The sequence below is a fragment of the Aedes aegypti genome, chromosome 3 (assembly GCF_002204515.2).
Source record: "Aedes aegypti strain LVP_AGWG chromosome 3, AaegL5.0 Primary Assembly, whole genome shotgun sequence".
NCBI classification, from domain to species: domain Eukaryota; kingdom Metazoa; phylum Arthropoda; class Insecta; order Diptera; family Culicidae; genus Aedes; species Aedes aegypti.
The window spans coordinates 223,556,180-223,572,076 of record NC_035109.1 but is presented as its reverse complement, the minus strand read 5'-3'; the positions used below and the strand labels follow the sequence as shown (position 1 = coordinate 223,572,076).

Below are 15,897 nucleotides of genomic sequence, written 5' to 3'. Positions count from 1 at the left end.
AACAAAATGACCGAATTGGTACGAATTTCGACGATACATTCTGTTTTGCGGATATATTTTAAGCGTCCTCACAAACTTTTAGCCTGACACCATGTCCGAAACCTTAATTCAACCTTAAAGTTTATACATGCTTCCAATACAACACCAAACATGATTTTGGAATTTTCATTATTCTCATAGATATGAACATTCTTTAACGCAAAAAAAAACTTCACAATATTTAACTCGAAAATAGTTACGACAAACAACGTTCATTTACTGCAGGTTCACTTGGCATTTATTTATTTATTATCTTTATTAGTGGTGCTCTATGAGAAATGAAATCGTGTGACACGCGAGATCAAATTCACCCTACTGATCAATGCCATCCGAATTTACGGTGCTTTTTCTGTGAGCTCAATGTATATTGGCCAATTCATCTGTTTTCAAGCTTGCCAATAGTGTTTTCAGATGATTTTTTTCATTTAATGGGAAAAACATAACAATTCTTAGAAGATTGGCTCGTTTTTTGGCGTCTATATAATTTGTATGGAGTGAAATCTTCAAAGCCGTTTTTCTCACAAAGCTTCTTTTGATCCTATTTACTACAAGTTTCCAGTTTGTCTCTGGTTGGAACTAAAATATTTACATTACTGGCAACAATGAAGTACACAAAGGCAGATTTTCATACAAAATGGTCAAGCTCGAATTCGTTTTTGAACCTACACTCCCGTGCAAAAGTTTGGGTTCACCCCCTCAAAAACATACAAAAGTGTTCTGTCCATATCTCTGTGATTACACGTCCAATTGAAACTCTTTAAGCCGCATTCGAAAGGCAAAGAGTTATTCGTACTTCGTATGTATTTTTACAAAAAACATTTTCAAAAAACACACTGAAAAATCATATTTAATTTCCTCAGCATTGGGTCGACCAAAATTTTAAATCAAAGTGTCATTAGAATCGTAATCTTATATTCTTTGAAGAGACCCCACGAAATTTTGGCGGAAAAATCTGGAAAGTATTCAAAATCAATGAAACAGTCAGTCAAGTCATCGTGCAAAAGTTTGGGTTCACCCCTCAGTATGATGCAAATCGTGCAAAAGTTTGGGTTCACCTGAGCCGCACGCACATCATTTTTGTCAATATCTCTGCCATTTTTCAACCGATTTTAATAGTTTAAAGCTTTTTTGAGCGCAAATAATGGCGTGTACATGATTGGTTTGGATTTCACAGATTTAAGTCAGTTTAGGTGAACCCAAACTTTTGCACGATGACTTGACTGACTGTTTCATTGATTTTGAATACTTTTCAGATTTTTCCGCCAAAATTTCGCACACTTTTGCATGAACCCAAACTTATGCACGGAAGTGTAGGTTGGAACTGGCGCAACCCGTTCTGAATCACAGTTTCAACCCCAACCCGGTTCAGGTTCGACCGAACTACAATTTGCATGACGTTGGTTTGTTTATGTGTTGATCACCGACCCAGTTCCTAAAAACGAAAACGACATTTATTTATTTATTTATTTTATTTTATTTATTTATTTATTTGACGTCAAGCATTTTGTAGACCATTCTAAATTACATTGTGTTCTTAATATCTATTTGTTTATATACTATAAATTTGTTGAGTATACTCGATTCATAATACATTCCTCAGTTACTATTGTTTTGTATATCAAAAAAGTATTTTTTCAGTTTTGTTCGAGACATGTTAACATCAATCATTTCACAATGCTGATTATATATAGTCATCATCTGATTCAACGGACTAAATTTAGCGTAGTTTGTGCGATGATGACCTACTGTGAACAAGTAACGATTGCGCAAGTGACGAGTTGGAGTATAAAAATTCAGTTTTGAAAGTATATCAGCAGAATCAATGCGCTGTGAAACAATATCGTTAACAAAAGAAACCATAGCATAATCACGACGCACTTTCAGTGATTTCATATTGATAAGCATGCATCGTGATTCATATGATGGTAGAGGAAGTACTGACCAGCCTAAATTACGTAGTGCGTATAATAAAAACTGCTTTTGTATCGATTCTATACGTTCTTCATGTTTTTTTGTGTAAGGTGACCAAACAATACTACAATATTCTAATATTGATCTTACATATGCAACATAAAGTATTTTTAATGTGTAAGGATCACGGAAGTGTTGGCCAAATCGTTTTATGAAATTGAGCATATTTCCTGCTCTATGAATTATTGCATTATAGTGATCTACAAATGATAGTTTTGAGTCTAAGATAACTCCTAAATCTCTTATTTTATCACATTTTTTTACATGTTCGTTTCCTAAAACAATAGACATATTTGGTGTGGTTCGTTTTCTGCTATAACTTATGAGGTTACATTTTTTTTATATTCAATTCCAATAAACTTTTGCAGCACCACGTGTAGAAAATCTGTATCTCATTCTTAAAAACATTATGATCGTCATCATTCTTTATTTCTAAAAATAGCTTCATGTCGTCAGCATATATAAGGACCCTCAGTTTGTTTAGAATATAAGAAACGTCATTAACATATAAAATAAAAAGAAGAGGGCCTAAGTGTGAGCCTTGAGGTACTCCAGATGTAACATGTATTGGATTTGATCTTTTCCCATCGAATTTTACTATTTGCTGACGGTCGTTTAAATAGGACTTGATCCACTTTAGGAGACTCATTTCGATTCCCATTTTTTCAAGCTTGAAAGTCAACATTGGAATGTCAAGTTTATCAAATGCTTTACTAAAGTCAGTGTAAAGAGCTTCTACGAAGTAACCTTTATCCATTGCACTCAGTGAGTAACTTACAAATTCCAGAAGGTTCGTAGTGGTCGAACGACCTTTGAAAAAGCCGTGTTGAGCGTTTGTTATACGATTTTTTATTTGGGCAAACATATTTTTGTTTACAATTGACTCGAAAAGTTTTGGAATACATGACATAATAGCAATACCGCGATAATTTCGAATGTCCGATTTCTTACCTGACTTATATATAGGTATAAGGAATGATTTTTTCCATACCTTTGGAAATTGACCAGTTTGAAGAGACATATTGAATAACCAAAATAATGGAGTTGTGAGTTCAGTTGCTAAGTTTTTAATGAATCCGGGTGGAATTTCATCTGGCCCTGATCCTTTAGTGGCATCCAAATTTTTAAGACCAAACAAAATGTCTTGAACATTTATAGAATTAACGCCAACATTACTCGGAAAGTCAGCAAAATGTGAAAAGTAAGAATAATCTCGATCGTTTTCCGAAAATGTTGAATAATTTTCTTGAAAAAATTTTGCGAAAAGATTGCAAATATCTTCAGAATTATTTCCTACTTTTTCATCCAAAGTCATTGTTGATGGAAAGTTGCACGATTTGAGTTTAGTTTTAACGTAATTGAAAAAATTCTTTGGACACGACTTTATTTCATTTTCAGTTTTTATGTTGTACTCGGTAAGTGCTGTAGAAATGGCTAAATTGAGTTGGTCGCAAATAATCAAATATTTTTCTAAATCGTCTGGTTTTTTATATCTTCTGTAAACTTTGTGAGCTTTTTGTTTTCGATTTTTCAAATTTATGATTTGCTTGTTGAACCAAATTGGATTTTTTGAGTTGTGATTCCTTCGTCTCTTCTTAACAGGTACTTCCTCCCTAATGGTTTCCCACAATAAATTGTAAAAGATTTCTATTGCACATTCAATATTATCTTGATTTCTCAAAACAGATTGCCAGTTTGCGTTATCTAATTTAAGTCTAATATTAGTATAATTGGCTCTACTATAATCAAAAATATTCTCATACACATATTCGTGAGGAGTATGATAAATATGCATAAACATAGAATATTCTATTGCCGTGTGAAACGCTTCGTTTTTCCATAATGGTGAAATTGACTCACTCACACAAAAATCTTCATGCATATTTGTCAATAAAAAATCTAGGTAACAGTTTTGTTTATTTTTTACGTGATTTATTTGATGAAGGCCTAAGGATGCAGTTTTGTCAAAAATAAATTGCAATGTTTCATTATCGCCAACAACAGGGAGTAGAATACTCTCGTTTTCGAAATCAGGAATGAAATCTGCATTACGTTGATTGAAATCGCCATAAATATGCACCTTGTTTTCGGGAGGAAGTTGAGTTATGATTTCTTCTGCTATCAGGAAAAAACTCTCGTATGTTGACTTACAAGCCTGATCTGGGGGAAAGTAAACTGATACAAAAATATGAGTTTCGTTACCAATATTTGATTTAACCCAAACATGCTCAAATTCTTTAAATTTAGGTGAAGCAATGATTTCAGAACTGAAATTTGATGATATTGCAACTACGACTCCTCCGCCCGATCTTCTTTGTGTCAAAAGTAAGTCACGATCATTGCGAAATACGTTGTAATTGCTACCAAAAATTTCTTCACTTTTCACATCATCATTCCAACTTGTTTCTGTACCCAATATGATTGAGTACGATGAACTTAATATATTTTTATGAATTTCATTAATTTTAAAAGCACTTTTCATGCGATTAAAGTTCTGACAATAGATTAAAATTTCAGTTGGCTGTGTTTCAGAAGAAATTATTGGTAGTTCGTTATTTAAGTCTGTTAAACCATATGGTGAATTGTCATTATTATTTGTTACCAAGTGCTGATTAGCTTCACCGGGTTGAATTGAATTATTTTCTGCCTCTGAGGGGTCCGTCAATTCCGTAGAAAACACGAATGCCGGCATGCACCGCATGCTTCACAAGATCCACCAGTTGAAGATCCTTCCGTCGTCCAGTTCGGGGGTGGTACTGCAACGGACTGCCGGGGCGCCTCCCTCGCCGGATATGGGTTTAAAATTTCTCCTCTTTTAAACTGCATGGTTGGTCGATAATTTGTTGGCGGTCTAGAGAAATGATGTTTCGCTGCCGCAAGAAGCTCTCTGTCAGGAGGAAGTTGATGACTCCTTTCGTGGTTATTGTTGAAGGCGAAATTTCCGTGATTGTTATTCTGTTGTTTGCTTACTTTGTGATGAATTTTGGATGGGACATTATTACGGCAATGGTGATTAATGTTGTTGTTAATGTTGTTCTTATTACAATTTTTGTTAGCGTTCCTGATTCTCCGCTTTCTACGCTTTTTTGCTTTATCGGCCATATTTTGCTGCCTTTTGTGAAAGCTTTGGCGCACGTCATATTGCGTCCAATCGGCTTTCCAAACTTTTCTGTTTCCAATTAGTCGCCATCCTGATACCTCAGCAATTTTATTATTCAATTCGGCTTCCAAACTTGGATATTCTATTGATGGTGGAGCCGTCGTATTTTTGTTTGTCAATATATTTGCGGACAAAGACTTTAATTCATCGAGGATGTCCAGCCCCAACATTGGATTTGAATTCATCGCGCAACTTGCCGCTGTGTCAATTGATAATTGACTTAAATGGCTAATTTCGTCGTTTATGTTGCGCAGGTCAGTAGATATATCGGATGTCACCGTTTTTAGCGTGGAGTACATATTTTCAGTAGTTGCCGTTATTGCGGTATCAAGAAGGCCGGTAATATGATTCTTGATGGCAACGACACTCCCAGCCAAGCTGCTGTTTTTATTTATTGCTGCCAGCTCATTTCTTACGCTAGTAAGCAAAATCTCCATACCTTCGATAGCTTCGTGGACAACATTGGGTTTTTCTTGATGAAGCGAGAGTCTGTGCATCACTTCCGTATTGGCATTCAGCTGTTTTTCGAGAACTTTTTGTTGCTCCAATAGTCCGTTAAAATCTAATTTCGCCTGAATTAGCTCTTGACAGGATTCACAGCATGGTAGTACGTAAGAGTTAACGTCCACTACCTTCCTGTCTCTCCTCCGCAGTGAACCCCTCTGCACGGTGACACCAATGCAGTTTGCATGGAACTTCCGCGGGCAGCCTACACATGACCACAAGACCGAGTCGACAGAAGTGTCGCAAGCACAAATTTCGCAACTCATTACGCGTGACAAAAAAAAACTGATTCGATTATAAACAATATCGCGCACGGCACCTGTAGCTACTAAAAGCTGATGTAATAAAAATTTAATCACAAATGAAAACGCGCACAGGTGGGCTGGAGCAATTAACAAACGCGTCCGAACTGGTTGACGACTTAAAAACGTAGAAACAAAGTTTTCATATGAAAATTTAAGCAAATTTTCTCAGAAATCCAAAAAAAAATATGAACTGGAAAAAGTTTTCCACAAAATTTTCCACCGTTGGGGAAATTCATAAAGAAAAGCTGGAAAATCTATGCCCGAACTCGCGGAAAAATTTTTATTAAAATATTTTTGAGAAGGAAACTTTATAAACTTCAATTATAGTAACTTTTAGGATGTACTTTTTTTTTTGTTCCTGAGTTATGGTCAATTTTGTGAAAAATGACCATATTAGCCTTTTCTTTGAAAACCCATATTTCAATCATATTTCAATCGAAGCATCAGAAAAACAAGGTTTTTTTTATCAAAGCAATTGCAAATTTTCTAATAGATCTGAAAGAAACTATATGGGATTGGTTTTAATGAAGTATAAGTCGGATTGGATTATATTTTTCATGAAACATTACACCGTTAAGCAAAGCTGAAAAAACTGTTTCTTATTTTAGCTAATCGGGGGGGTTTCATTATTTGTTTTCATAAACAGTGAAAAATGTCCTGGGAAACTGATTCCATTTCAAAAATTTCATATTTTTGAGATAATTTGAATCCGGTTCGACAAGTCATGATTTTTAAACGAAAAGGCATGTATGGCAAATGCATTTTTTACAAAATTGACCATAGATCAGGAACTAAAGAAAAGTACATCCTAAAAGTTACCAGAATTGAAGTTTATAAAGTTTCCTTATTAAAAATATTTTATTAAAAAATTTCCACGGGTTCGGGCATAGATTTTCTAGCTTTTCTTTATGAATTTCCCCAACGGTGGAAAATTTTGCGGAAAACTTTTTCCAGTTTATATTTTTTTTTGGATTTCTGAGAAAATTTGCTTAAATTTTCATATAAAAACTTTGTTTCTACAATGTTTCGTTCTTGAGTTATGATTTTTCAAAGAAATGTCTTATATAGCACATCTGGACATTTTTCACAAAATTGGCCATAACTCAAAAACGAAAAAAAGTGCATTCCAAAAATTTCAGTGATTAAAGCTTATAAAATTACCTTCTCGAAAATATTTTTTTGAAAATTTTCCACGAGTTCGGGCATAGTTTTTCCGGCTTTTCTTTACGAATTTTCCCAACGGTGTAAAATTTTGTGGAAAACTTTTTCCAGTTCATATTTTTTTTTGGATTTTTGAGAAAATTTGCTTAAATTTTCATATAAAAACTTTGTTTCTACGATGCTTCGTTCTTGAGTTATGATTTTTCAAAGTAAGTAGTGTCAAGGGAAAACAAAAAAATTCCACCTGAGTTTTCCGGAAAAATAGGCGACCCTGAATTTTTCTCAATTTTTTTTATTCATATATCCATGAGCCCTGCCTGTGGAAACAGTTTCATGAAAATCTGAGAACCTTCGGCCCAAACCCGTACGGTAATAAAAAAAATCCCCAAAAGCGTCTAAGTTCCTAAAATTCGACAATTTTTACAATAATGTCCAAATGTTGATACTAAGATATTTTGAAAACACAATTTACGAATAATAGTAGTGAAAGCCGATTTTCATACAAAATGCTCAACTTTGGCATGCTGTAACATTGCTTCCATATGAGTAATCGGCATGAAATTTTGGCAGTGAACTACAAATATACTCAATTTTAGTATGACAAGATTTGAAAATTTTTACACTACCGGCTAAAAAGTTAAGCCAGAAAGAAGAAGAAGAAAAAGAACATTCTACAAAGTTTTGCTTTTCATTTAAGTGAACAAATTTGCAGATGCATGCCTATTCTCATTTCAAAAATATCCCAGTGTGGAATTTTTAGTATTATTTCAAAATAGTTTTTTTTAATATCTACCAAATTCATGAATCGAATTTGATTGATACATTCGGCCGGTGAAATACAAAAACAGCGGGTGGTGTTATGCCTCTCGGAAAATTTTCGATGAAGAATGTAAAATTGTGAGAAGAATGTTTTGTTTTAACCAAAGGTTTATTTTGATTGCGCGTCACTTACAAGTTCGAACATTGAAAAATTGAATCGGCTGATGGTGCTATGCCACCCGGCAAATAGTTTGAACAAAGTTATTTTGTGAAGTGACAACAAATGCTTGTACCTAAATGTTTTATGCATAATGTTGTAGAGTTTTCTGCGCGAGGTGGATCGCAGCGAGCCGTGCGTGCGGGGGGCTGCGTTTTGAATTTTGTGTCACGTTTACCTCGTTAGCGTTTTTTTTCAATTCGGTTAGTGAAAATTAGATTCGGCGGCCACGTGCAAATGTTCTGTGGAAACATAGTCTTCTTCTTCTTCTTCTTCTTCTTCTTCTTGGCATTTACGTCCTCCCTGGGACTAAGCCTGCACCTCAGCTTAGTGTTCTTATGAGCACTTCCACAGTTATTAACTGAGAGCTTTCATTGCCAAAGTTTCCATTTTCGCATTCGTATATCGTGCGGCAGGTACGATGATACTCTATGCCCAGGGAAGTCAAGGAAATTTCCATTACGAAAAGATCCTGGACCGACCGGGAATCGAAACCAGACACCTTCAGCATGCTTGGTAGCCGCGGACTCTAACCACTCGACTGAGGAAGGCTCCCGTGGAAACATAGTCATAAAAGCTTGTTTTCCGGAGATTATATCTGAAGATGTTTTTCGTTTTATTCGATTTGCTTACGTTGTGCTCGAGAATGTTCTGTGACAGCTCCAGCAATGGATTACCTGCTTTGCTCTTGTCCACAGTTGATCAGCAGAAGTTTTCTCGTTTCATTTTGTATAGGGAAAGGCATCTAACTTCAAATTTCTCGTAAATGAAAGCATCAATCGAAAAAATATTTAGTACGCGTGATAGTCATTATCATCACGCACAACCGGTACCAAATATTTTTTCGAAAATAGTTCCCAATTTTGAGAAATAATTCATTAGATGCTTTTCTCCATACAAATATTTTTCGTGTTACCTTTCAGCGATTTTTCGTGCATAGACACTAGCGCATGTGCGTTACTATGTGGCGAGAAGCAAATCAGGCCATGCATGTAACCCATTGAATTCGTTCCGCGCGACTCGTTTTTTTCTCGTGTGTGTTAAGCGTGTTGATTCGAAAATTGAATGTGTTTCGGGACAATTACAGTTTTTTGTCGACTTTTCGAGTGCTGCGTGCATTTTAGGCTGATTCGTTTAATTTTTAGTTAAAATTTGACAGCTCGATAGTTAGCATGGTTAACCCCTCTACCGGCAGCTTCATTTTTTACCGCAATGGTAATATTCAAATCGTTATAACTTTTTTGTTTTTCAATATTTCTGCACCATTTTTTCACAAGTTCTCAAAAAACTCTTCTAGTTTGGGAATCCGTGTTGATATTATTCATTAGTGATCTGGTTTTGAAGATATTCCGATGTTCCTTGGGGGACCGACATTTTCCATATAAAATGTCTTTGGCGGCCATTTTGTTTTTGGTCAATTTATCAAAAATATAAAATGTGGGCTTTATAATGCCATGTAATAAGGAGCTACTCTGAAAAAATCATACAAATCAATTAAGAATTCTTGGAGATATCTGAATATTACGATATGATGTTTTTTGAAGTTTTTAAGATCTTTATTCGGCCAGCGTGGTTCCAGAAACTTAAATGCTCATTACTCAAAAACGGCAGCATCGAATTCCTTCATTTTTTCACAATATACTCTTATCGATATATTGCTATATATATATTGAGTGAATATCCGAAAACGATAAAAAAATCTGTAGCCTGATAAATTTACGTAAGTTATTGCTACGCGTCGGTCCCCCAAGGAATTTTGGAATATCTTCAAAATAATAAATGATAAATATCGATACAGATCCTAAAACTAACGGAGTTTTTTGAAAACTTGTGAAAAAATGGTGCAAAAATAGCGGTAAACAAAAAAGTTATATCGATTTGAATATTAATTTTGCGGTAAAAAATGAAGCTGCCGGTAGAGGGGTTAAACTTGACAGTGCGAAAGTTATTTTCTGCTCCCGTGAATTTGAGAATAACTAACCATCTGTCAACTTTTTTCTGAAATAACTACTCGACTGTCATAGCTCAAATGGGCGACCGCGAAGTTCAATTTAACTATTTGAGGGGAACATAACTATCGAAATGTCAAGTTTTAACTAATAGTTAAACGAACTGGTGAAACGGTTCACAGCCCTAATGGGCAGTGTTACGGCTCACGCTATTGTTCATTATTAGAGGAGCGACGGATTGCAGAAGAATTTCAAAAAAGGAATTTGGTGAGTTTCTTTTGATCAGCAGCCATTTGTCGGCCAGAACGTCTACCGAACGTATCCTATGGCACTACCCTTTCCATCAACATTCCACAACATCCCGTAACACCTATGAGAGGTCGTAGAGTTCTCTGCATCTTTCTTAAGTAGGTGTTCAATCAATCATCATTTCCCATTCCACAGCTTTTGCAAGGACGTGGCCAGGACAGCGCTCGATTATTGGAGGATGCGTGCTAATGTTAATGTTAATGCTAATGCTAACTCATGAAACAAATTTGTTTAATTTGTTCAATCAATCATCATTTCCCATTCCACAGCTTTTGCAAGGACGTGGCCAGGACAGCGCTCGATTATTGGAGGATGCGTGCTAATGTTAATGTTAATGCTAATGCTAACTCATGAAACAAATTTGTTTAATTTCCCATAAATTTAATTTCAAGTTGTTTACTAGATGTAGTTTAAATTAGGATAAGTGTTATGATATCATGATGAGCGCTGAGATGATAAAAAAATCATTCAACCTTTTAAAAACCAAGTCGAATTCCAAGATGGCCGCTAGATTTTTCAACCTCAAATTGATACTCTTGAGTATTGGCATTGCGTCCACAATGGGAAAAAGCCTGCTTCTCAGATGTTCAATTTCGCTATTTTTCACATGTGTTTGTTAAAACGATAATTTGTGGCTCGAAAAATCAAGGAACTGTTTACCTCAAAAACTTAAGATTTCCATTCTAAATTAATGCACTTTTGGCAATGTTTTACATTAAAACTACAGATATCCCCACAAAACTTGCTAATGTCCCAACGCGCAATCTTTAAACTTTATTCAATGCACAAAAATGCATATGATTTAAAATATGTTTGTTTATTTCAATCAAATTTCAACCATCTAAAAGGTTTTCATTTGTTGAATTTATTTATTCATTACTCGTGAATTTGAATATAATATGAAGAATTATTCTGTTATAAAAAACGCATTATAACAAAAAGTTCCTACTCAACTAGTGATGTCATGTCTATTATGGCTTAAACCAGCCGTCGGTGTTTTGAATATACCTGAAGGTCGTAGACACAAAAGTCAATTTGGACAAATTGAGATGAAAAATTGTGAAAAATAATAGAATCGTTCTGGTGGGCTTCGATCCCACGACTCCCAATACGCTAGACTGGGCGCGTTAACTAACTACGAAATCGACATTTGTTTCGTAAATAATCGCGATTTTTTATGTGTATTCTTGAAAACAACTATATTCGGCATTGCAAGGTGGGTATTTTAGTTTTGTACAAGGTCACCATGATTTGTAATCATATTTTATTATAAAAAATGACCCTTACCTGATCTATAACTGTGGGGTGACTGTATTCAGTTTTTCCTTTTCTGATGGTGATCTCGGAATTCAAAACGAGTAGTGCGCCATTGGTGAAAAATGATGTTTCTAACTAAAGACAAAATGGCGGCCAAATTCAAAATGGTCGTCAAAATTTGTTTAGCTTCAAATGAAAGCTATATCCTTCCTCTATACGCTGCCACTAAGATAGCTATATATTCCAAGGGAAATATGAGACATATCACGCGAAGAAACACCTAAGATTTATGAAAAATGGGCTTGTACGCAAACTGTTTGGCTAGCTGGCGTACGAGTGGTCTACCAATTTGAGAAAACCGAAATTACCATCCTTTAGTTTTAGCATGTACTAGCGATATGTGACATAAAATTGTAATTCTAACGATGGGTGCCGATGGCGGCCAGCTTTCAGCGAGAATTGCTCAGAGCTGAAGTTTAGAGTACCAAATGATGATGTTAGTATAAAGTAACCTTATATATTATATTCTCAATCGGGACAAAAAAATAGATTTTGAACTGTCCAATAAAAACGATTAGAATGCCTATAAGAGTTAGAAGTAGAAATTGAACAGCTCATTGTATAAAAATTGTAATCAGAAGTGCAGAAGTGCTATTTTATCATTTCAAATGTTGTTAAATTGTTTCTGTATTGGAATTTAATTTTCATTACGCCACAAATGCCAGTTTATAAGCATAGATTTTTTTTATTAGCAATGTGACAGTTTATTTTTAAATGTCGTAGTTACGTATCTTTACCTTATCGCCACTGACTAATCCACAAGGCTAAGAATGATTCCATCACCTAAATCTAGTCTTCGTGAAAGATGGAAAAAGAACCAATATAGGTTGTTTGTGTGCACTGCCCATAACTGCATATTTGTAACATTCGACAAAAGTAGGCATTGAGTAAATGGGATACCAAGTTTGCATTTTATCGCAGTATGGGAGGAAACTAATATTTCAAAAAATCACTAAGAATTCAAAAGTGCTTATTTGAGGCTGAAATTTTGTACAACTCATATCGCATATAAGGTGCATAGTCAGAAAAAAATTCTGATAGAAATTTCGTTGCTACTGCATTATGAGGCTCATGTACAATCTCAATGTGACTGTTATGCGGTTACAATTGCCAATGTGACAAAACAACTTGGTATTTTTTTCGAATTTTCTAGAACAATCTCACAGATTTCAGTAAGTTGATCGAAAGTATTTGCCATTTGATGACTCTCCCCGGTGTTAACTCCATTTTGTCAAAAATGTCGAATGTGACTGTTTTGCAGTTATGGGCAGTGCAGTTCAAATAGCATGTAACTCAATATATAGTGGGTCCATTTCGCATAGAGAAGATTCATACCGAAAATAGGTAGCATTTCAAAGATGACTGGCTTGGTGGTCTAATGGCTATCGCTTGTGCTCTACATGCAGAAGGTCATGGGTTGAATCCCAGACTCGTGTATCTTTCCTCATACTTTGTAGTTTTTTTTTCTATGTTTATTAACGAGATTTTTAGCCCTGGGCTAGTTTATCTCGGGACCAATGACTTTACCTCCCTTCCGAAGGAAGTCATCCCTATAATTTTGTTGGCGCGTAGAGAATTGCTGGTCACCCTAGATGAAGGCATACGTTGTTTGGCTGGGTAGATTGACATAATGTGAAGAAGTTGTTAACCTTCCAGTTGTCGTGCGGTTTGCCACCGTCAGAACCGCCGCGCTGCTGTTGTGACCGAATAGCGAGGATGTTTCAGCAGTGTTGTACGAAATACAACAGCGCGACAACTGAAGTTTTAAAGAGGCATGTGTGCTAACACATCATGTCCATCCCCCCACTACAGTACTGGACAAAACATTTGCAACTGTTTAGATTTTTCATACAAAGTGGTCAACTTAGGAGGCTTAAATCTGAGTTATTTATGAACCTGATTTGAATGTATTTGAATTTCAACATATATTTTTTAAGTAATTTTTCTAATCACGAGTTCAAAAGTAATAACGGTTTGACAAACCTGAAACAACAATCGTTTCTTCCGACATTCGCACTAAGTGTCAAGCCCACTGAAATCATTTTATAGCTACGATTTTGTATTGTTGTTTCATCTATCCTAAACTTAACTCTGCGACCTGCCTTAGATTTTCTTCTATGTTTTGAACTGAATTTCAAACGACAACTTTTTCTTTTACTATTTCAGGAAATCTGGAGTGGAAGGCACAATGCACCTGAACCGGAAGGCATCATGTTACATCACTCAAGAAGATCACCATCAACCGTTATTAACAGTACAAGAACTGATGCACATTGCTTGCCAGCTAAAAGTCAAAGGAAAAGCAAATTATGAAGAAACTATCACGGATGTTTTGTCCAACTTGAACCTAAATCACCGAAGGAACGTAACTGCCGATAGACTAAGCGGAGGAGAGCGGAAGCGGCTTTCCATTGCTCTGGAGATGGTGGCAAATCCGTCGATTTTCTTTCTGGACGAGCCCACTAGCGGACTGGACGAGGTAACTGCGGCCACATGCGTTCGGTTGTTCCGAGATCTTGCCAAGCAGGGCCGTACCGTCGTGTGTACAATCCACCAACCATCTGCCAGCATATTCGCCCTGTTCGACCACATCTATGTAATCGCGCGAGGGTCTTGCGTATTCCAGGGCAGTCCCAAGGCAGTTGTGCCGTTCCTTTCCCACCTGCACATAGAATGCCCAAGGCATTACAATCCAGCTGATTTCAGTAATTACGACTGATGGTTAAGTTATCTCCCCATCTCAGAAGCACTAATAATTTATCTTATGTATTGCAGTAATCGAGGTATGTGACAACGAGTCGCATGACGTCATCCCATCTCTCTCGGAAGCAATGCAAAATGGAAAATCAATCTGCACGAAACTGCAACTGCCGTCTGCAATCCCATCTACCTCAGCAGTGGAAGAGGAACCAAGCTCGCTCGAACCCATGACCGACTTTGTGATCAAACCGACTGTGACTTCCATGATCTTGGAACAGCAACGCCCCAAGGTTTCAACGCTGGTCCAGAAGATGAAACAGATTACTCGATTTTTCCACAGCCCGCATGCCGTGTCTGGGTTCGTCCAATTTTGGGTTCTGTTTCGATTGATGTGGACCAAGACAATGCGTAACAGAACGGTTTTGTGGATACAGCTTGTCCATCACATCATTTGCGCTATTTTTATCGGTAAGTTTGAGGATTCACGTGCCTGACGTCAAATTAAATCAAATTTTCAGGATTGATCATAACATTCTTATTGTTTTTGGAACCGCTATCCTCGATTTGGAAATTACGAGTCCCAAACATATCTTGTCACATATCATACTACGTAAGCTAAGATAAAGATGCATCGAAGCCAAACCTCGAATTTTCACGAACACAAATGTAGAGAAATAGACAACCGGTTGTGCTGAAAATTTATCTTACTAGTAATGATCAATCGATCAAATTTTTAGCGCGAGCCGTTGTCAGGTTCTCTAGATTTGTGCTCTTGAAAATTAGAGGTTTGGCTTTGATGCATCTTCATCTTAACAAACCAAGTCTAAAGAATGGTTCTATAGCTTTTGGATGACTTGATCACATGTCGGATTGTACCGGATACCCTGTTCCCTGGGTTCCAGCCTCGTTTAGGCCCATTTACCTGCCGGACATACTCGGCAAACTTCTGGAAAGAATCATCCTCAACACGGAGAGTGCGCACGGGTTGTCGAAAATACAGTTTGGATTCCGCAAAGAAGTATTGGCGGTAGACGCAATTCGGACAGTACTCGAATGTGCTGTGAAAGCGGCGAAGCAGAAACGAAGAGGAGATCAGCGTCAGATGGGAGGCCATCGCCGCAGCACTGCACAGAATGCAGGTCCCTAACTATCTGTGCAACATCCTGAGAAGCCACTTCCAGAACAAAACCTTGGTGTACGACTCAAATGAAGGGCAGAAGTCAATGGTCTAATCCACCGGTGTACTAAATTTACTCGGTCTGAGAATTGTGGCACTTGAGCGGGGCACGCTCCCGTATGATCACCACGTGATCAGGACCCGCTCTTGTGTCAAAATTCTTCGACCGAGTCAGTTTAGTACACCCGTGGATAAGACCATAGTGGATTCTGCGTTCGTGTACATACACGTTACATGTCACCAACACTACTTAAAGATTGCTGGTTGAAAATATAAACAAAGATCAGCTGTTCCCAGCAAAATCAAACGGCAGTATTTTCAACCAGCAA

General features: G+C 36.6%; 1 protein-coding gene across 1 annotated transcript in view; it reads left to right on the top strand.

The window, feature by feature from the left end:
• The window catches only part of LOC5575487 (ATP-binding cassette sub-family G member 4), a 144,092-nt gene that overhangs the window by 117,002 nt on the left and 11,193 nt on the right, over window positions 1-15,897 (top strand). Inside the window, exons 4-5 of the mRNA XM_021853659.1 lie at window positions 13,858-14,396; window positions 14,467-14,859. Of these exons, the coding sequence (XP_021709351.1) occupies window positions 13,858-14,396; window positions 14,467-14,859 (932 nt within the window). The remainder of the gene's footprint in view (window positions 1-13,857; window positions 14,397-14,466; window positions 14,860-15,897) is intronic.